Source organism: Schistocerca piceifrons, chromosome 4 (genome assembly GCF_021461385.2).
Source record: "Schistocerca piceifrons isolate TAMUIC-IGC-003096 chromosome 4, iqSchPice1.1, whole genome shotgun sequence".
Lineage (NCBI taxonomy): Eukaryota > Metazoa > Arthropoda > Insecta > Orthoptera > Acrididae > Schistocerca > Schistocerca piceifrons.
In genome coordinates this window covers 573156631-573178834 of record NC_060141.1, presented here as the reverse complement: position 1 = coordinate 573178834, position 22204 = coordinate 573156631, and the positions used below count along the sequence as shown (strand labels likewise).

Here is a 22204-nt window from a genome sequence, read left to right as displayed (position 1 = left end):
AAATGGCGAGGAAAGGAGTATTTGGAAAACACTGAAAAGAAAGAACGACAGTATGGGAGGACATCTGTTAAGACATCTGGGAATGACTTCCATGGTGCTAGGGGTAGATGTAGAGGGTAAAAACCGTAGAGGAAAACAGAGATTGGTTTACATTCTGCCGCGCCGGATTAGCCGAGCGGTCTCGGGCGCTGCAGTCATGGACTGTGCGGCTGGTCCCGGCGGAGGTTCGAGTACTCCCTCGGGCATGGGTGTGTGTGTTTGTCCTTAGGATAATTTAGGTTAAGTAGTGTGTAAGCTTAGGGACTGATGGCCTTAGCAGTTAAGTCCCATAAGATTTCACACACATTTGAACATTTTTACATCCTGCAAATAATTGAGGATGTAGGTTGCAAGTGCGGTTCTGAGATGGAGAGGTTGGCACAGGATAGGAATTCGTAAACGAGACGAAAATGTAACGCAGGAGACATGGAGGTAGTATTCTACAAAAATCCTAGTGGTGACGCAATAAGAAATGATAAATCGCATTTGGTATGTTTCCAATTGAGTTCATATTAATGACCGAGCCGCCCTCGAATAGAATAGCACGTTAAACTGGTACCGTACTGTTTCTCCACCATATTGATTAAATGTGGCCGAAATCAAATCTTCAGCGGTTGGCACTTTCCGCGCAAAGTGGCTTATCCGAACGCTCCAGCGCGTACTGCCGCAACTGTTCACGAGAGGCGATTCAGAGACTGACGGGGTCACACTGCGGAAGGCGAGCTGGGAGGGGGGGAAGTAGCGGACGGAGGGGGTAGGCTGTTATCGGCGAAGTCAGCGGAGCGGTGCGTGTGGGTCACCGAGGAAGTACCGGAGGCCCTCGCGCTGTATAAAAGCCCCGCCGCTGCAGCGGACAGCATGCACACCGACTGCACCATCTGCTACTGTTCGCACTACGCACTCGACTCACTCGCTAACAGGTCAGTCCCTGCAGCTGTTGCTGCTGGCTGAGCTTCGTGCCATTCTGGCCCACGTACTGGGCAATTATTGCTTGAGCGTAGTTTTTCTTTCCGCATGTCTTATGTACGTTTTCTTCTTTTTTCAGCAGCATAGAATGTCACTTTTTTCAACAGCTTAGAATTTCACTTGAGGACTATGTGCAGTAGAGCAATGTTTCCTAGTTCAGGGCCACTCCAAGATTCAGAGTTTTACAGTGCGTAATGTTTTAGTAACGTGGGAGGTCACTATATCTGTGCATGAATTGCCGAAGTGAACTATAATTATTTGATGGGATCACTAAACTGCTGCTACTTGCTACCCCTATCTCCGTTGTTTCCAGTACTCCATCGTTTTCCCGTGTTTTCTTCTACTGTTTCTGGTCTACACTTCGTCGCCTTTCCGTAGTTTAACCTTTCTTCCACACTCATTCTTCCTTATTCCTTACTTTTTTTCTTTCTTGAAAGCTTTTACGTATCGTATTCTAGTGTTAAGGAAAGTTTCTGTTATTTCTGACGATACTGTTTCTTTCTAGTTCCTTTCCTGTAATCAACACTGTCGCTGACATCTTTTTCCTAAAGTGCAGGAATATCAATTTCGTTAAGCTGTTCTCCTTCATTCTGTAGAGGTGCGCAAAGCAGATTAACCTTCGCTTTGCCACTGTTTCGAATATTTTCTGTATATCTCCTCGTTACTTCTCATCTTCCAAACATATTTAGTTTGTATTGCACCAATTACTTTCTTAATGCAGCGCGGGATTAGCCGAGCGGTCGGGGCGCTGCAGTCGTGGACTGTGCGGCTGGTCCCGGCGGAGGTTCGAGTCCTCCCTCGGGTATGGGTGTGTGTGTTTGTCCTTAGGTCCTTAGGTTAAGTAGTGTGTAAGCTTAGGGACTGATGACCTTCGCAGTTAAGTCCCTTAAGATTTCACACACATTTGAACATTTTGAACTTTTTTAATAAGCCATCTTTCAAGTATCTCTATCCCGACGAGCTTATAGGTTACTCTTACACTTTCAAATGCATGTAAAAGTTTTATGTTTTTTTATTAATGTTATTATTTATTGCCTAACTCATTTTTACATTGTACTGACCTAATGATGATGACTTAAAAATAAGTTTTCAGTGGTTTGACTGTGTACTCCCAGAACCCGACGAAATATTCTGCAGGTATTCACTAGAACTGTACTTTTGCAGCTGCCCTCAGAGCGAAGGATGCATTTTTAGACCCTGTAGACGGTTCACAGTTCGTTTTGGGATAACATTGGTGTTCAATTTAGCAGTGGAACGATGTCCACTGACTTCTTTTCCCACAAGCCTTTTATCTCTTCTGCCAGATACAATTGGGCAACTTCTGACTGCATTATGAGGAAGGCATCTTGTTCAGCTTTCAAGATCATTTTTACGTCAGATCAACTGCATGTGATCGCCTTATCAGATGCTGTTCTGTGGTTCCAGTTAGTACTGTAATTTTCTAGAACAGTGAGAGGATCATGTCCGTAGCATGCGAGAAAGCCTTTCATTAAGTAGTATTTCTGTCCCATTATTTTGGTGACTCATCCTGCCTTAACAAATATTCCGTGGTTGTCAGAGATTTACAACCAAATGTAATGTGTGATATGGTCTCTTCTGAGTCCCATACTTCCCGCAGTTCTCATCTATTACTTGCTTCTGCAGCAAGACTTCTGGCAATTCCTCGTCTCTATGGCTTGATCTTGTATCGCGGTCAGAAATCACTATTTCTGGTTGCAAAACTTTGTTCGTCAACCAGTTTTTGGGCGCTTGCAATCGACTTAAGGCTGGCTGTGGCCGTTCTTATATTCTTCTTTCTTCGATTTCAGCCGTCTATGGACCACACTGCGTCCTCATGAACTTGTCTTCTTTGCTGATTCTATCTTTTCAGTATTTCTTCATTCTTCCACTGTCTTCTTTTCTTATTTCATCTGTCCATTCAATGAAGCGCTTTCTGACCGTTTCCTAAAAAGCCTTGGACTTCCTAATCTTGTTTCGAAAAGTTGGCCTGTCTAGAATTTCTGCTTTCGTAACGTTAATTTTTTCCGATTCCTCTTCCAATTTTCAGAACCAACTGACTTGCGATTTGTGGTTTTTGTCAAATATTTCTTTAGTCAGTCTTTCCCGGCTCATTGGAACCAAGAGACCGTAACATGAAATTCTCCTTTCCCTGAGAGCAGCACATAGTTTTTCAGTTTCCATGTAGAACTCTTCATTACTTCTTTTCACTCATGGCCCATGTGCTCCCACCTTTTCTTAACCCAAGTATTTTCCACAGTAAATTCCTTTATCACCAACTCTTCAATTTCTCCCCTTTTGTTGAGGAGTCAACATTACGCTGCATAAAGGCACTCCGGTTTTATGAGAGCATTGTACGGTTTTTGTTTTTTTTTTTTTTTGCTAAGGGTGATTTTATAATAAATTTTCTTCGTTAATTGACAAGCTATTTCCATTATTTGCGCCCCACTTTTGTCCACTTATCTACCTATACCGTTTGGATTTACTGTTTTCCCCAGGTAGTTAAATTTATTCACTTTCTTAATTCTACCATATCTTGTGCTTATGAATTTTGGAGCCTTTTTAATGCTCTTTAGGAATTCTATTCCTTTGGAAAGATCTGCAATCCAACTTTTTCTACGGCATCTTTCAACACGTTGATTTGCTCAACTGCTGTAGCTTTGTTTCCGAAAATATTTTTAAGTCATCTGCAAAGGCTAGAAGAGTGTGACGTTAGAACCAACTGAATTATATTCAGTCTTTTTCGTCACAGTGTGTTCATAAGAGAATCATTACGAATTTTGGAGAAAACACACTGTATTCTGTTGTGTAGGACAAATAAAGTCATACCAACAATTGATATAGCACATGAACAGGAGTTAGTAAACAGGGCACAATGCTTCAAGTTTTTTAGTGTAGCTATTGATGAAAAGTTAACCAGAAAAAGCCTATTACTGAGCTGCTAAAACAGTTCAGTTCATTTACTTTTGCTCTCCGCACAACTGCTAGTCTTGGAAACAAACGAATCAATCTCTGACTTATTTTGCTTATTTTCACTCAGTAGTTTCTTCTGGAATAATTTTCTGAGGAACTGATTACTTATAAAGAAAGTAATGATTGAACAAAAGCGAGCAGTAAGAATAGTATGCGGTATTTACCAGCGGTAGTCATACATTTTAACTGTACCATCACAATACCTATAGCCGATAATGAAATTAGTCACAAAAAATCCATCAAAATTTGTGAATAGTAGTGTCCGTACCTACCTACAACACTTGAGGAAAAAATGACCTTTACTACCCATTATTAAATCCGTCAGTGGCTCTGAAAGTTGTTCAATATGTAGCAACAAATTTTTTGTTCATCTTATGTCCAATAACATGTTCTGACAGCAAAATAATTTAGAATCGCACTTTAAATCATTTATTCTAGAGAGCTCCTTCCATTCTATGGATAAATTTTCGTTTAAAAACTAGTAGTGTGCATGAATAGGACTAAAAAATATGTTCGTTAATGTTAACACTAATGAAGTACACATATCCTGTACATAGACTCGTTACACAACGCTTTGATAAATGAATCGTTCAAATGATTTGTGGAAAGTGTAACTAACTAATTACCCAGTTATTTCCAGGATTCGTATGTTCAAAAAGTCTTTTCCGCAATCAGCCCAAATAACATTGTGTGGTGCTATCCTCAACCATCTTGCAGCTATGGAATCCCTCAACTGTCACCATATTGCTGTTCAAACCTGGAAGTAGGATCGAACCGATAACGACTAACAATATTTTGAGTAATCCGAGCTGTTACACTTGCCGAGGAACCGCCGAGCAACATTAATCCTGACGACCGTCTGTCGTCCATTCATCCGAATGAGCTGCGCCGGCACAGTCGTCAAAGTGGTTAATGAACCATGGACTTAATTAACATCATCCAGAAAGCGACGGGAGAGGACTGCCACAAAGTGAAACGGTACACCTCTAATTTCCTTAAAATAAATAGGTTCAGTTATTACGGCAGTCGTCTCGGTTGTTCGTGCCAGAGAAGCAGTGCGCTTTGCACTGATGTGACAAAAGTCATGGGATATCTGCTAATATCGTGTCGGACCTCCTTTTGCCCGGCTCAGTGCAGCGACTCGACATGGTACGGTCTCAACAAGTCGTTGCAAGTCACCTGCAGAAATATTGTGCCACACTTCCTCTATAGCCGTCCACAATTGCGAAAGTGGTTCCGATAAAGGATTTTATGCTCGAACTCATCTCTCGATTAGGTCCCATAAATGTTCGATGGGATCCATGTCGGATGATCTGGGAGGTGTCCGTTCATTCTCTCGAATTGTCCATAACAATCACGAACACCTGGGGCCCGGTGACATGGCGATTTGTCATCCATAGAAATTTCATCGTCGTTTGAGGACATGAAGTCCACGAATGGCTGCAAACGATCTCCAAGTAGCCGAAGATAACCGTTTACAGTGAATGGTCAGTTGAGTTGGGTCAGAGGACTCAGTCCATTCCACGTAAACACAGTCCACAACATTATGGAGCCACCACCAGCATGAGTCAATGGCTTCGTGGGGTCTGCGCCAGGTTCGATCCCTACTATCAGCTCTTATAATCTGAAATCGGAACCCATCTGATCAGACCACGATTTTCCACTCGTCCAGGGTCCAGCCGATATGGTCACGAACCCAGGGAAAGCGCTGCTGGCGATATAGTGCTGTTAGCAAAGACACTCGCGTCGGTGGTCTGGCGCCATAGGCCTTTAAAGCAATTTCGCTGCACTCTCCAAACAGATACGTTAGTCGAAAATTCAACATTGATCGTTGCTTGTCTGTTAGCATTGACAACTCTACGCGAACGTCGCTGCTCTCGGTCGTTAAGTGAAGGATATCGGCCACGTGATGAGAGGTAATTTTGGTATTCTCAGCACGCTCTTGACCCTGTGGATCTCGGAATATTGAATTCACTAGCGATTTCCGAAATAGAATGTCCCATTCATGTAGCTCCAACTACCACTCCACGTTCAGAATTTGTTAATTCCCGTCTTGGGGCCAGAATCAAGTCCAAAACCTTTTCACAGGAATCACTTGTGTACAAATGACAGCTGCGCCAATGCACTGCCCTTTTATACCTTGCGTACACGACACTAGCGCCCTTTGTATACGTGCATATCGCTTTGCACCTCAGTGTAGGCGCGCAGGGCTAGCAGAGCAGCGTTCACTGAAACGTTTGTATGTGGTTCCAGCAGGATGAAGCTGGTGGTGGCTACTGTACTCCTGATGGCGTCGGCGGCGTTGGCCGCTCCTGCATCTCCGCGGTTTGACCACCGGCCTGTACTGCCCAGCGTGTGCAAAACCATGAGGCCTCTCCACGGCAACGCGGAGCCCAGAACAGACCCTTCACCCTACACCATCACGGCGGCGCCGACATCTGTCAATGGCGGAGACATCGTCAAAGGTAAGACGCAGCAGTTCCTTAAGAAGTTGGTATTGTGACACTCCCACGCCATATTTTACTGTGTGTGCTCCAGAAGCACAAAGACCTAATTTTTCACCCTGACAGAGAAAGAGTTAAAATACCCGTTCATGTTCAACGTAGTTCCTGTTTCAGGTAAATTCAATCCGCCCATTTTATTCCTCTAATATACTCCGTGTCTGTAACGCAGTTCTGGAATGATTAATTTATCCGTCATACTTGTGGTGAACCTCCGTGGCTGTGGATTGAATTACCTGTTACGTGCAGAAATATAGCAACCAACCATTCATTTTTATACAGTGCTACTGAAAAAATGAAATGATCGGTGGAACTGATGATCGGGAGTCCCCACCTGACACTGTGGATCTCGGAATATTGAATTCCCTAACTACTTCCTCGCCGAGGAAGTTCGGCCGCCGAGTTGCATGTCTTTGCAGTTGACGCAACATTGGGCGACTTGCTTGTCGATGATAACACTCGGCTTCCGAGTGCAGGAACCTCCGACCGGGCCGGGAATCGAACTTGGGCCGTTTGCATTGGTCAGATACTCTGACCACTCAGCTAAGAAAGCAGACACACGTGGTACTGATCAGTACATACTGGCTGTAGAAGACCACTTCGTGAAAACTGAAAGACACACCGAAAAATGACAAATATAAGAGGAGAGAATTTCTCCTAGTTTCGGTTTGTAATACGCCTCCTTGCACAGCTGCACAGGTGACAAGCGAGACAGAACATGTATACAAATAATCCTGCCCTTATTGTCGTATCGAATTAGCTTGCACCTACAGATAAGCAGGCCAGTGAATAGCACTCCAAAGCGGTTTGCTGTCTCACTTTTCCGGGCATTTCATGTCAGCGACTTAAATGAATTTCACTCAAGTGCTGACGTTTACCGCGTGACCAATGGTGTCCAAACTGAACAGCTGTAGCAAGCATTAAAAACTTGGAGAGATGCTCTATCCAGCGATATGTTCCTACTTTCTGTATGCCTTTCAGTTTTCAAGCAATCGTACTCTCAAACGCTGGAGATACTTATGAATATCCCCACATAACTTAATTTACGCCAATAAAGGCTTTGTGATTTCGTCTGTCTACAATTGGTGCAATACGATTATTATCATAATTGTGTTTGACTATATAACTAACATTGCAGAAGGCGTTTACAAAACTTCGTTCCCTTTATCTATTCCATTTTCCAAGTCGTACATTTATAATACAGAATGAAGTGCTTCTAACTTCAAATTTCATATAAATATACATATGAAGTAGGAACTTTGGTAAAGGAAACTGTAGCGTTCTTCAAAATGCAGTCGACATAAACATAATAAACATAATAATGATGAAGACCGAACTATATTATTCTAACTGAAGATAGGCGAAATCCCGAAATGTTTCTTGCCATCATTAAATTTATATAAAAAGTGGGTGGTTTCTCTGTCGTTTGAAGCAATTCTCGAAGATATGCAAAATACCCATCTGCGACCACCAAAACCCCTTCATTCGACTGAAAACCTTTTCCAGCCACAAAATATTTTAAACATTAGAACAGGGGGGAGTCGAAGCTTATTGAGTGAATAAAATATGTAGAATTGGCTGAACATGTAGGCTCATATGTGTTGGAACCGGAGAGATAAGTATTTACAACTCACTTAATACATCAACAGTGAAGTCGCGCTTTAGGTATTCACCATTTCCTCGTGCTTTAGGCTGTGTTTATATCGACTCTGTCATAAACCACGTTTTCAATGTTTGATACCTTGAAGCACTATAAGCTTTTCTAACGCTGCACATGCGTAACGCATGTGACTGTATTGCGACTGGAGCGACTGTGTAGGTTCTGCTGAAGCTACAATTGTTTCTAATCCGACAAAGCCGAAAATGTCGAGCGCTTACACGTTAACACGTTACGTTAGTTAATATTACGTTTAGCATTTTAATTTATTTATCGTCACGTTTACTTAATGAGTAATCACGCCCGTCCAAGATTTCAAAATGGGTTCAAATGGCTCTGAGCACTATGGGACTTAACAGCTTTGGTCATCAGTCCCCTAGAACTTAGAACTACTTAAACCTAACTAACCTAAGGACATCACACACATCCATGCCCGAGGAAGGAATCGAACCTGCGACCGTAGCAGTCGCGCAGTTCCGGACTGAGCGCCAAGATTTCAATAATGTTGTTATTCTGTAGCAAAATGACATGTTTGTTTTCAAGTTCTCTTGCACATACTAGAATTTCTGCCACTGTTGAAATTACTTCATCGTTTGGCAATCTTGCTGCATTTATGAGTACATCGTACGACACCCTATGTAGTTTACGAAACTGCTACAGCGGTGGTTTTGGTTCACCGGCGTTTTTTTTAATAAGATCGCAACTGAAGGTAATTCCGATGCCGGCCGGAGTGGCCGAGCGGTTTTAGGCGCTAGTCTGGAGCCGCGCGACTGCTACGGTCGCAGGTTCGAATCCTGCCTCGGGCATGTACGTGTGTGTTGTCCTTAGGTTAGTTAGGTTTAAGTAGTTCTAAGTTCTAGGGGACTGATGACCTCAGCAGTTAAGTCCGCCCAGAGCCATTTGAACCATAATTCTGACGTCGACCATCGCAAAGAATCAAATGGTTCAAATGGCTCTGAGCACTATGGGACTTAACATCTCAGATCATCAGTCATCTAGAACTTAGAACTACTTAAACCTAACTAACCTAAGGACATCACACACATCCATGCCCGAGGCAGGATTCGAACCTGCGACCGTAGCGGTCGCTCGGTTCCAGACTGAAGCGCCTAGAACCGCTCGTCCACACCGGCCGGCCGGAAAGAATCCACTCTGGATGGAATGTCAGCACCTTTTCCAGATGAACGTTCTCCTCCCTGACGAGTCAGTAACCAAATGTATAGGAGTTAGACAAAATTATGGAAACACCAAAAACGGAACGCATTACAATGCTTAGGGCGGTGTAGGAAACCTGTTGGCATTCAGAAGAGCTTCCACTCATCTCAGGATGGATAAATAAGAGTCCTCTGTGCTTTTCAAGCAAATATTAAACCATTCTTCCTGCAAAATAGTGGCACATTCGTGTAACGGAGATGAATAGCAATCAATCGCCGTCCTCTACGAAGTAGACGAAAACGGCTCAATAATATTGAGCTCTGGTGGCCGTGGTGGCCAGGGGAGATACGACAATTCATCCTCTAGCTCACAAAACCAGTCCTGAATGATGCGGGCTGTGTCAGGAGGGGCCGTGTCATCTTGGGGCACAGCATCACCGTTGGCGAATAAACATTCTACCATAGGATGGACCCGGTCAGCAGAAATAGTCATGTAATCCTTGGCAGTATGCGACCTTGCAAAGTAACAATAGGTACCGTAGAATTCCACTACATGGCTGTCCAAATCTGTACAAATCTTCGATACGTTGCCTCTTGAAACACCAAACACTTCCGTGTCCACGTTTACGGAAGCACCATACGAACACCAGCAATTTTCCCACGTTCGAATTCACTTAGCTGTGACAAAATATACTCACAATTACACAGAACACTGTTCTGACCACGAATGACACTTGCAACGTATTGAAGCCCATTACAGAAGTACCATTCGTCGTCAGTTCAACAGCGCATCTGCTTTCATGTTTAAACATGCATTTCTGCCGATGTTTCGTTATTTTTGTTCAACCCCTGTACGGATTCGGACGTTATTAAGAGATACTTTCTCACACTGAACCCTATTAACAACCAAACAGCATTGACTGCAGTTAATGCACGATCGAAGTGGCGAAATCGGACGTTATTAAGAGATACTTTCTCACACTGAACCCTATTAACAACCAAACAGCATTGACTGCAGTTAATGCACCATCGAAGTGGCGAAGTTCTAAGACTCTGGATCCCATTCAGAAGGACAGCGGTTCAAGCCCCGTCTGACCATCCAGATTTGGTTTCACAACGTTTTCTGTAAATGGCACGTGCTCCACCTCTAATGACCTCGTCGTCTACGCGACGCCAAAACCTAATCTTCCTTTTTTTTTTTTACAATTATGCACCTTCTACATCTACATCTACATGGACACTCTGCAGATCACATTTAAATGCCTGGCAGAGGGTTCATCGAACCACCTTCACAATTCTCTGTTATTGCAATCCCGTATAGCGCGCGGAAAGAATGAACACCTGTATCTTTCCGTGCGAGCTCTGATTTCCCTTATTTTATCTTGGTGATCGTTCCTCCCTACCTCCCTATGTAGGTCGGTGTCAACAAAATATTTTCGCATTCGGAGGAGAAAGTTGGTGATTGGAATTTCGTGAGAAGATTCCGCCGCAACGAAAAACGCCATTGTTTTAATGGTGTCCACCCCAAATCCTGTATAATGTCAGTGACACACTCTCCTATACTTAGGTATTTAGTTGAATTTACGGCTTTTAGATTAGACTGATTTATCGTGTAACCGAAGTTTAACGAGCTCCGTTTAACACTCATGTGGACGACCTCACACTTTTCGTTATTTATGGTCAACTGCCACTTTTCGCACCATTCAGATATCTTTTCTAAATCGTTTTGCAGTTTGTATTGGTCTTCTGATGACTTTATTAGTCGGTAAACGACTGCATCATCTGCAAACAACCGAAGTCGGCTGCTCAGATTGTCTACAAAATCGTTTATATAGATAGGGAACAGCAAAGGGCCTATAACACTACCTTGGGGAACGCCTGAAATCACTTCTGTTTTACTCGATGACTTTCCGTCAATTACTACCAACTGTGACCTCTCTGACAGGAAATCACAAATCCAGTCACATAACTGAGACGATATTCCATAAGCACGCAATTTCTCTACGAGCCGCTTGTGTGGTACAGTGTCAAAAACCTTCCGGAAATCCAGAAATACGGAATCCATCTGAAATCCCTTGTCAATAGCACTCAACACTTCATGTGAATAAAGAGATAGTTGTGTTTCACAGGAACGATGTTTTCTAAACCCATGTTGACTGTGTGTCAATAGACCGTTTTCTCCGAGCTAATTCACAATTTTCGAAGATATGTTCTAAAATCCTGCTGCATATCGACGTTAACGATATGGGCCTGTAATTTAGTGGATTACTCCTACTACCTTTCTTGAATATTGGTGTGACCTTTGCAACTTTCCAGTGTTTGGGTACGGATCTTTCGTCGAGCGAACGGTTGTATATGATTGTTAAGTATGGAACTAATGCATCAGCATACTCGGAAAGGAACCTAACTGGTATACAGTGTGGACCAGAAGACTTGCTTTTATTAAGTGATTTAAGTTGCTTCACTACTCCGAGGATATTTACTTCTACGTTACTCATGTTGGCAGCTGTCCTTTATTCGAATTCTGGAATATTTACTTCGTCTTCTTTTGTGTAGGCATTTCGGAAGGCTGTGTTTAGTAACTCTGCTTTGGCAGCACTATCTTCGATAGTATCTCCATTGCTATCGTGCAGAGAAGACATTGATTGTTTCTTGCCGCTAACATACTTCACATACACCTTGCGTTTGTGCTTGGCTTCTTTGCCACTCGACACAACATCCTTATTCTGTAAGTGATTTGCTGCAGTTTTTGTTACATTTGGTTACCGTCAATATTTTTCTTGCAGTGCACATATCGGGCGTCGATGAGTTCTTAGGCGTCTACCTGCAGGCTCGTCGAGGAGAAGAGCCGGTAGGCGAGTTCGTGCTGCCCAGCGGCGAAACTAAGGAAATCGCCCTGACCGACTGCCCGCCCGGACACAAAGTGAGTATTGCCTTTCTGGACCGAGGCAGGTGGATACACGCAGGGGATTTATTCAAGCTTCGAGAAACAAACGACCTACAGATAATGTTTAAACAAATGGTAAAGTTATGTAACATTTTTCACGCAGTCCAATATACACGGACCTATCGGTATTTTGTTTTGCCATACTCGTAAACAAGAAGAAGAATCCACACGTAAAGTGATCACATTATTAAGATTCGTGGAGCTGCTTCACCTAAACGTTGCACACTGATCGCAAAACGCACGAAAAGTTTCAGTTGCAGCCGAATCAAAAGAGGGTCCTAACTTTGGGAAAAAAGTACCGGTACTTTATCTGGACTTGGTAAGCAGAACCACTTGGCGAGTGCCGCCGAGCAAGTGTAACATAATTTATCTTGCAGTCATCCTTACGGACACTTGTTCCAACAACGGCTGCCTGTTTCCACTGCAAGAAGTTTCTGACAATTATTCTTATATACAAATAACTGTGATTTGAGTTACTGGCTACGGATGGCAAAACGGAAAAATGGCTGGAATTTCAGTCTGTAAATTATCCGTTGTTTTTGCAGGTGACATAACTGCACAATTGAAAAGTCACCCTATGCAGTGTGTTATACAAGTCCCTTTATAGACTTGTAGGAGTTGTAGAGTGGACTTAGCAGATAAAGTTTTCATTCGGAACCCATGTCAGGATATGTACCGTCAAGATGTAAAATAGATTTGCAAATCGGATCACTTTTTCATGTCTCCCGCTTCACGCTACGAACAGCGGTGACAATGTGCCATGACATGGGCAATATTTCGAGCAGTCTTCGCCGGGTTGTCTTCTACATGAAGATGAAATTCTGTAATAAACAATGTATAATATCATACAATAGCTAAAAGAAGTTCCTGGTGGGACGCTTGAGCAATTTAACTTTTTGATTTGTGGTTCGGGAGGGTTGATCTCCCCTCCCCCCGTATTACATGTATGGTGAGGGATGTAAGAACCAAAAGGCATAACATGGTATGCTTCTAGACAGCGGGATGCATCTACAATAAGAAGTATCAGAGAGTAAGGGCGCATCTGTAACATGAAATATCCCAGAGTGTGGATGCTTGCAGTCTAAACTTTAATGAAACGGCGTGACAAATGCCATATTGGATGACATAATGACATATGTTATGTTATAAGACATGAAATCATGTATCATTTTACTTTACTTGACACGATACACTATATTACATGTCTTGGATACCAATACCAACAAGTAAAAATACACGAATATGTTAAAATGTTTTAAATGTCTTTGAAGCTACTAGATAAGTCGACAAGCTAATTCCCTTATTTTACGTCCCTAGCTCTGCCAAGGACATAGTCGCCTTTTTGGGCTATATAGGAGCATTTTTCATTCTGGGATGTTATACTTGATTAGAATGTGTAGAAGTAAAAATACTTGCAACGACTGCTCAAATGACGATCTCATATCTCACAGATACAATAACGGTACAAAGTGCCAGACAATGGATGCGGTAGTCTCTACTGAGCGTTCTTTCATCTGATATTAAAATCATTCACTAGACTGAATACCGACTTGGCAACATCTTGTGTTCCTAGGTACACTACACTCTTGGTACAATACTCTCCACAACTATCTTATTTTTGATGTGCTCAATCGACAATAGGTTAGTCTTATTATAACTGATTTTCAAATGGCCTTTAAGAATTGTCCACAGTTGTTCTATTCGTTACTGAAAAAGTTTGACTGCAGTTGAGGGAAAGAGCATAGAGCCTTCAAAAATGTTTCAGTAACACATATTGCTCCATAGCTTTTTTTTTCAGTTTAGGGATCTGAAAACTTCCTTGTGAACTGCAGACGGTAGTTTCCTCCTAGGTGCCTCCTCTTTCAGGTCTGAACTATCCTTGCTCATGGAGTGTACGCAACTATAGCGCTGACGCGTACTGGTAATACCGGTACTGGTACATCTCTTCATCTTGCTAACACTGGTTGAATATACGATTTCCTTCTCAAGAGTTGTTAGAAAAGATTTTGTTGAAACAGCTTTCTCGAAACCCCAGACAAAATGGCAATCCGTATGTACTGTTCCTTTCTATACTTTGGTCCTTGCTCCACAAATGGTCCGTTGTGCTAAATACACTTCGTACGTGTACTAAACACTGTAAATTGCTCTGAGAACTTCACCAGATAAATAGCGTGCGCCGCTGTGTAACTCTTTGCTTTTGTTGTTTCAGAACGCCTACTCGTACATCTCGTACACGACCCCGCTCAGCACGCTGGATATCGACTGGAAGGCACCAAACGACGGCGGTGAAATAGTTTTCACGTAAGTTTTCCGGTAGATTTAGTAGCCGACTGGGAACAACACTTGCTTTGCTGTTACTACATATCCGCTTCACAGTTAGGAAGTGAATGTGCCTGGTCGGGTAATCCTGGTCTTGTAATGTTTATCCTACTCTAATGATTCATGAAGATAAATGATATACAGATATTAACTGCAATTTCAAGTTACTGAAGAAAATTTACGAGCATTGTGGCAGTACAAAATTTTTCGAGAGCAACTGCAGTGCCCGGCATGTTTAACATCTTCAAATGTAAGGACATATTTAAATCACGTTATCAGCGGAGTGCGGGGAATGAATATGTCTTCGCCTGCTGCGTAACCCGTGATGATGGTGGCCTCTCTTACGTTTGGCAATAGGTTCTTCACAGCCAGCCTTGTTCCACTGCGTATGTAACAACGGTAACTAATCAATACATAAACGTTTTCAATCGTGTTTCTGTCAGATTCTCGGACTTCCGCTAGTCCAGTGAACTAGTGACGTCTGATCATACTATCAGCAAGACGGGCATTTCCACTGTAATTCAATCTCCGATAGGAATTACAGTCAGTTGATCACGATACGTTTCGTTTGTTAGGCATTTAATTTTCGTTTATTTTCTTCATTGTTTCATCTGACTGTAGAAATTGGAAGTAAATCGACCAGGAATTTAGAAGTAAATCATACGCCCAAATGTTCATTAGAGGATCGTTTAGAAATATGACGTAAATCAGCCAAGAACTTTTGGAGACTTTTGGTCATAATCTTCCCCCTTTATATCTTACATACATATATGTATCAAGTTAGATTACGAAGTCGTATATAGACAGTGACCTTTCTCTTGTCTTGAAGGTAAAATGTGCTAAATTTCATCAAGATCGGAGTAAAACTGTAGATTTGCATGAATTACAAACAAACAGGAACTCTTCTTTATATGTATAGATGCCTGGATTCTCTCGTTGATTGTTGTACGTAATAAATAATCCGGGCGTATGAGGAAGTAGCGTCTACACATCCGGGTTCTGTATGACTGTTTAATTGTTGATTCACTGGTCGTTAAACGCGTTCATAGACCGTAGCGCAGAACGTAAGCCGATCTGCTGATGTGACTAGTGAATTGTGAATAAGGCCCATCTGGTTACAGTGTTACTCACGGCGGCTCGCGGAACCAAGCACGAGACAGTTCTGTGCTGTTGCCTCGTTTCCATTCTATACAAGAAGCAAATGAGGTGCGACACGATTTATTGCGGTGCACACTTTTTCGTAGTACAGATGACAACAACTGTTGAACTAACCGTAAATAAGATTCATAAATTTACGAGGACGGAGACGTGATTAGCTTGAGAAGAAATTCAACTTTGTAGTTACACATTTTTTTCTCTAAATAGTGACGTCACTGGACTATGTCACCCAAGTTGCATTTTTCTTAATGAAAGTGGCTGAGGCCTCCCTATCGGTAATGATACAATTTAAACGTGACGGACATGGACGTGGAGTGAATGTAACCACTGACTAACTGTTATGTTGCCACTTCTTAAAAAAATTGTCTAAAACCCCTCCCTCCCTCCTCCAAAATCTTGAAACGACAACAACTGTGCAGCTTAACAGTAAAACTAATAACAGGTCCTAATTTGCTTTCCTGCTTGCAGGAAAAGTTAAACGTAGTTCACGTTAGTCTGCTTGGCAGTGTCGAATAAATACGATGCATGACCATTCAAAATGAAATGTATCTTACGCGTAGCGGCTTGTTCGCAAAGAGGTAGAATCAAGCTTCTTATATTCTAATATTTTTTAGTTTCTTCATTCTACTTTTTAATACCGTAAGACATGCTACCCAGCAACATAACAGGAAGTTCGATTTCTTTCCACGCTCTTTGGTTTTTATTGTTTGATTATGGGAGTAAAGAGCAAGTGAATGGCGAATAAGCGAAGATATGCTTTCGCGCAGTTTAAAGTTATGATGTGCGTCTAAGAAGAGAGAGTATTACTGCTGTGGATACATTTTTTACTCAGACCCAACTTTCAGTGTGTTGCCACTCATTATAGTGTGGTATAGTAGTTATTCGGATGTTCTTCACGTTATCTTCCTTCTGTTACAGGGCCACATTCGTGAAGAGCTATTCCGAATTCTGGGTCGGTGTCACGTCACCGAAGATCACCGTCACGGTACGTATGCAACCAGCCTGGAGTCTCGGCGGTAACAGCCTGTTGATCGCAATTTCCAGTTGTAGCAGTTAAGTGTGATGTCTACAACCATGGTTTTACCTGATGGGCCAAATCAGGGTGGTTCCTGTAGCTGCTCTTTCGTTTTCCAGGTCTCTCCAGGCCCCACGTCACATAAGAAATCGTAATATTTAGCACTGTTACCATCAGCTATTCCGTATCCATTTGCCACATACTTGCCTGTCCTAAAACCTTTAGCGTTTTCCCAACTAAAAGGATTAAGTGCGTGACCGATGTAGTGTTTGTTGGCTACGTTGATGCCTATTGGTGGACCCGAACGATATTACGAAAGTGATGATTCCGGCACGCTATCGCACTGTTCAGAGTTCAAGTTCCTGAGGCTAACTGCAAAAAATTCAAAAGTCAAAATCCGGTTCTACTTAAAGTTAATATCATGCAGGTAACTATCATAAAATTTTACAAGTGCGACTCTCTTTAGAGTTCATCCATGAAACCAATGCCGAAACTGTTTTCAGAACTCCTGCACAAATTTTTACACAGGGCCGCGAAACTTTTGCCTCAAAAGTTCGACTCACCAGCAAAAACAAATGACACACCATACAATGAAGGCTTTCACGACCGGATGTTTCAGCTGCTGTGAATTTTTGCGGGTTGTATGGCCGTGGTCCATGGAACTCTTCAATCCCTGAAGTTTCGTCCAAGGCTACGTTGGACATTTTCGGGGGTGCTCCTGGTTGTGCAAGACTCAGCACAATCAGGAGCACCTCCGAAGATGTCCAACGTAGCCTTGGACGAAACGTCAGGGATTGAAGAGTTCCATGGACCACGACCATACAACCTGGAAAAATTCTCAGCGGCTGAAATGACACACCGCTCATTCAGTCAGACGCTCGTCCTCGTATAGCTCTCAAAGGAATTTGTCCCCAGAAAATGTGGCCGCCGCCCTTAAATAGACGAGATCTGTTGTTGCGAAATTCTCAGATTTACATTCAACTTATTTCATTACAAATACGACGTGCGAATTTAGACGAATTTTTCCAGCTTTCCCGTGGTGTCATTAGATTTTTTTCCTTACTGTTTACATTTTTTTCAGTAAGATAGCATTACCTGCTATTACTTATTATTAAACATAATGAAAGTTGGAGAACTACAAATAGCCGGCCGGAGTGGCCGAGCGGTTCTAGGCGCTACAGTCTGGAACCGCGCGACCGCTACGGTCGCAGGCTCGAATCCTGCCTCGGGCATGGATGTGTGTGATGTCCTTAGGTTAGTTAGGTTTAAGTAGTTCTAAGTTCTAGGGGACTGATGACCTCAGATGTTGAGTCCCGTAGTGCTCAGAGCCAACTACAGATAGCTATGGCAGTCTACTTATTCACACTGTCGCTACATTTAAAGGTTTGATAATTTGTTTCGCATTAAAATAAGTTTTTTAATTCTCTGAATTAACATTCTGGCTCATAGTTCGAAACGTATATTATTAATAAACATTTTGAAACTGTATTTCGATAGTGCTGTTCAAGCGCTATCTGCGGGGTGGGGATAATTGGTCCTTTAAAATCGCTTAAGAAGTTTAGAAGTTACATATTCCTTAAGACAATAGGTATTTTCAAATCTTACATCTTCAATTAATAAGCATAAGTCTGTCTACAGAATGGAGGTTTAGACGCTCTTCCTTGTCCCATTTTTATTTTACGGTCTTTCTGTATTTCGTGGCCGTGGAATGAATTTTTGGCCTCTGACTCCACGTGGCACCTCACCCCAGAAGCGTCCAGTAACAGCTAAGTGCACGGAGAAAACCCGACTCGAAGTAACTCGGCAGAGCACCTGCTATCCTTCTGTTAGCCGACTTACTTCGCAGCCTCTCGTTCCGCGAACTGGAGAGGTCGAAGTGTCGTCTGCTACCTAGCAGACAGCTCCAGTCGCTACTTCCTTGTGAGTCATGCTCCCCTGTGTCAGAACTCAACCGCGTCACGTCATGTCATCGATCAGAAGAGCACAAGTCTAGCCGCACGTTACAGACACTCGCAGGTACTTGTTATCTGCAGCCGGTGAAAACAGAGCATTTGATAACACAGGGTGTAAAATAAAAACGATACCTAGAAACTTCGAAGGGTTACAAACAGTATATAGAGGAACAAATGGAGGACGGAAACCCTAGTCTGGTCACCATGCTATTGCTTCGAAAATGTCATCGAAAGACATTACAATTCTTCAGAGTTGTAGGGATCAGTACCTGTCGGTAGGTCGCCCTTTAGTAGGACAAGCAAGCTTGTAGACTCACGCACTGCAGGTGAAATCCTCCAAATGAGTATCACAGCATTCAGGACGTTAATGGCCTTAAACAGGTCAACAGTTATCACAAAGGAACTGTAGAGCGCCAACGTTCAAATTTATGAAGGAACTCACTGACGTCTGTACCTTCGTCGACGTATTACGCCGTTGATGACAACTCTTGAGATGAGTTCACGTTCTCAGTTTGTTCCTCAAGGTACTCACCAAACTCCTCCAAGTTTGTTAGCATCGTTTTGTTGTACTGTGTAAAACCATTTCTGTTCAGAGTAGTTCGTCCCAAAAGTTCTGGAGCCACACCTGACGTCCTCGTCATTCACTATTCTTGCACTCATCATGGACAGCTGCGTTTAATACTCACATATCAGAACTTACAATAAGACTCATGAGCTGTTGTAATGCTCTAGCTTAACTGTTTTTTTTTGTTTCTTTACAGAAAGTCACCTCAACTGACAACGCTGTTGCCGCTTAACAACAGAAAACACGTCGTCCCAACAACGAACATATCCAGTATCAACTTCATAACATAACAAAATCGACGCACAATCATTTTTTCGTACTGTACTGCTAGAAATTGTACAGTAATCGCTTCTCGGAGGCGTTAGCTACATGATATCAGCGATTCGTTTCAGCACGAGAGACTTGATAAGCTTTTTGTAGCAAATACGAGTGAGCTTCAGGAGAGACCAAAGGAACTCAGCTACCCAAAGTGGCGTGCTTCCGTCGCCATCTTGTTCAGGACATGGCAACCAGTCTGCACTGTACATGGATCTGCCGACCGCATACGATTGAGTATTTAAATCTGCATGAGGTTTATCACCACAAATTTTGTATTAAGGACTTGAACTGAAATATATTATCTATATAAAATAAGATTTGTTTTTTACTTGCCCTTATTCCCGTTCTCCTAGGCTGATTACGTTACTCTTAACTTCCAAACCATATTTCTCAGTTGCTATGACGGAAAATTAGTGATAGAGCACAAAGTACTGTATACAGGGTGAATCTGAATATCTAATGAAGTACAGATAATTCTGAAAGGAACTGAAAAGTTCTGTGCCGGTTTTCACACAAATCAATATCATTCACTACTACTACCGAAAAACAAGCCGAAAGAAGATAAAACTAAATGATTGTTATACAGATTTCTTGGAAATGCTTCATCTAAGCACATCTCATTCGTCGCAAAATACACGAAAAGTTTCAGCAGTGAACCAAGCAAAAGAGGATCATAACTTTGGAAACGCTGTACTTCCTCTGGGTTTGGTTGGTAGCGCTACTTGGCTTCTATCGACAAGCAACTACGACACAGTTTTACTTGCACGTATCCTTCGTTTACTGCTATCACGAACCAGAAAGTTGTTCCAACCGCCACGCAGCAGCTGCCTGTTCGGTCACAGCCGGCCGCGGTGGCCGAGCGGTTCTAGGTGCTCAGTCCGGAACCGTGGGACTGCTGCGGTCGCAGGTTCGAATCCTGCCTCGGGCATGGATGTATGTGATGTCCTTAGGTTAGTTAGGTTTAAGTAGTTCTAAGTTCTGGGGGACTGATGACCACAGATGTTAAGTCCCATAGTGCTCAGAGCCATTTTTTGTTCGGTCACAGGCGGCGTCCATAGCTCGTCCAGATAACCATTTTGACCATAATCTGTACCACCAAACGGCTAAGGCAGTACACGGAGGACTGTGCCCGTTGCTGGTTGCCATTCTAAAGACTTCCAAGGGTAAAAAGGATTTAGAGAGTTTCATATGATTGACCGAATTTACAAATTTAAAACGCTGTCATAACCTGCTTATTAAGGGGTATAATATTACAGTAAAGGTTTAACATAATGAAACGAGTATTATCGTTAGAAACTGTATATAGCTTGAATCAGCGTAGCTCACAAGGGAACCTTCCGATCGCACCCCCCTCAGATATAGTTATACGTTGGCACAGTGGATAGGCCTTGAAAAACTGAACACAGATCAATCGAGAAAACAGGAAGAAGTTGTGTGGAACTATGAAACAAATAAGCAAAATATACAAACTGAGTAGTCCATGCGCAAGATAGGCAACATCAAGGAGAATCTGAGCTCAGGAGCGCCGTGGTCCCGTGGTTAGCGTGAGCAGCTGCGAAACGAGAGGTCCTTGGTTCAAGTCTTCCCTCGAGTTAAATGTTTACTTGCTTTATTTCGGCATAGTTATGATCTGTCCGTTCGTTCATTGACGTCTCTGTTCACTGTAATAAGTTTAGTGTCTGTGTCTTGCGACCGCACCGCAAAACCGTGCGATTAGTAGACGAAAGGACGTGCCTCTCCAATGGGAACCGAAAACATTTGATCGCAAGGTCATAGGTCAACCGATTCCTCCACAGGAAAACACGTCTGATATATTCTATACGACACTGGTAACGGCATGTGCGTCACATGACAGGAATATGTTGTCGACCCACCTAACTTGTACACTTGGCGAATGGGTAAAAAGATTCTTCTACCTTGCCCGATTTAGGTTTTCTTGTGGATGTGATAATCACTCCCGAAAAAGTGATGAAAACATAAGAGTTTGCCACATAAACTGCAAAAAATGAATGCAACAGTTTCGCAGTCGCACAGTTTTCCCTGTGCTCTGTCAAAACATATGTTTTTAACGTTTTCAAATTTTTCCGTGTGTAGACTGTCAAATCCTGCATGTGTCCAAGCAAATCTGAACATGACCTTGAATTTTGGAGAGCGAAGTTGATTATGTATGAGTGCCTGAACTTTGATAATTGGCTGAAAATAAAAAATTAAACATTTCACTCGAGGGAAAATTTAACCAAGGACCTCTCTTTCCGCAGCTGTTCACGCTAGCCACGCGACCACGGCGCTCCTGAGCTCACACTATCCTTGATGTTGCCTATCTTGCACATGGACTACTCAGTTTGTATATTTTGCTTATTTTTTTCATGGTTCCACACAACTTCTTCATGTTTTCTCGATTGATGTGTGTTCAGTTTTTCAAGGCCTATCCACTGTACCAACTTATAACTAAATCTGAGGGGTGCGATGGGGAGGTTCCCTTGTCAGTGTGAAAATTACCCAGAATGTATTCATCCAGAAATAAAGAATGAGAGCGATTTGCAACAAATTTTCCCATAATTTTCGAAACTTTTCCTCGCTATCACCTCACACATGACAGTAAAAAGCTTTTGTGTGTCCATGCTTTTAGCAGGACGTCTCTGG

General features: G+C 42.5%; 1 protein-coding gene across 1 annotated transcript; it reads left to right on the top strand.

Annotated features, from left to right (window-relative positions):
• Positions 1-821: 821 nt before the first annotated feature.
• LOC124795466 (putative defense protein) lies at positions 822-19876 on the top strand. The gene is made up of 6 exons (XM_047259496.1): positions 822-959; positions 6229-6440; positions 12074-12210; positions 14444-14535; positions 16630-16696; positions 19440-19876. Exons 1-6 carry the CDS (start codon positions 898-900, stop codon positions 19473-19475), a joined length of 606 nt encoding a protein of 201 aa, XP_047115452.1. The 5' UTR covers positions 822-897; the 3' UTR covers positions 19476-19876.
• The last annotated feature ends 2328 nt before the right edge of the window (positions 19877-22204 follow it).

Bases quoted from the DNA above. Each gene is read 5' to 3' on its own strand.
- LOC124795466 (XM_047259496.1), top strand. From the start codon at position 898: ATGCACACCGACTGCACCATCTGCTACTGTTCGCACTACGCACTCGAC. The intron at 6,441-12,073 runs GTAAGACGCAGC...TTTTTCTTGCAG, and splicing joins TGGCGGAGACATCGTCAAAG to TGCACATATCGGGCGTCGAT. The intron at 12,211-14,443 runs GTGAGTATTGCC...TTGTTGTTTCAG, and splicing joins ACTGCCCGCCCGGACACAAA to AACGCCTACTCGTACATCTC.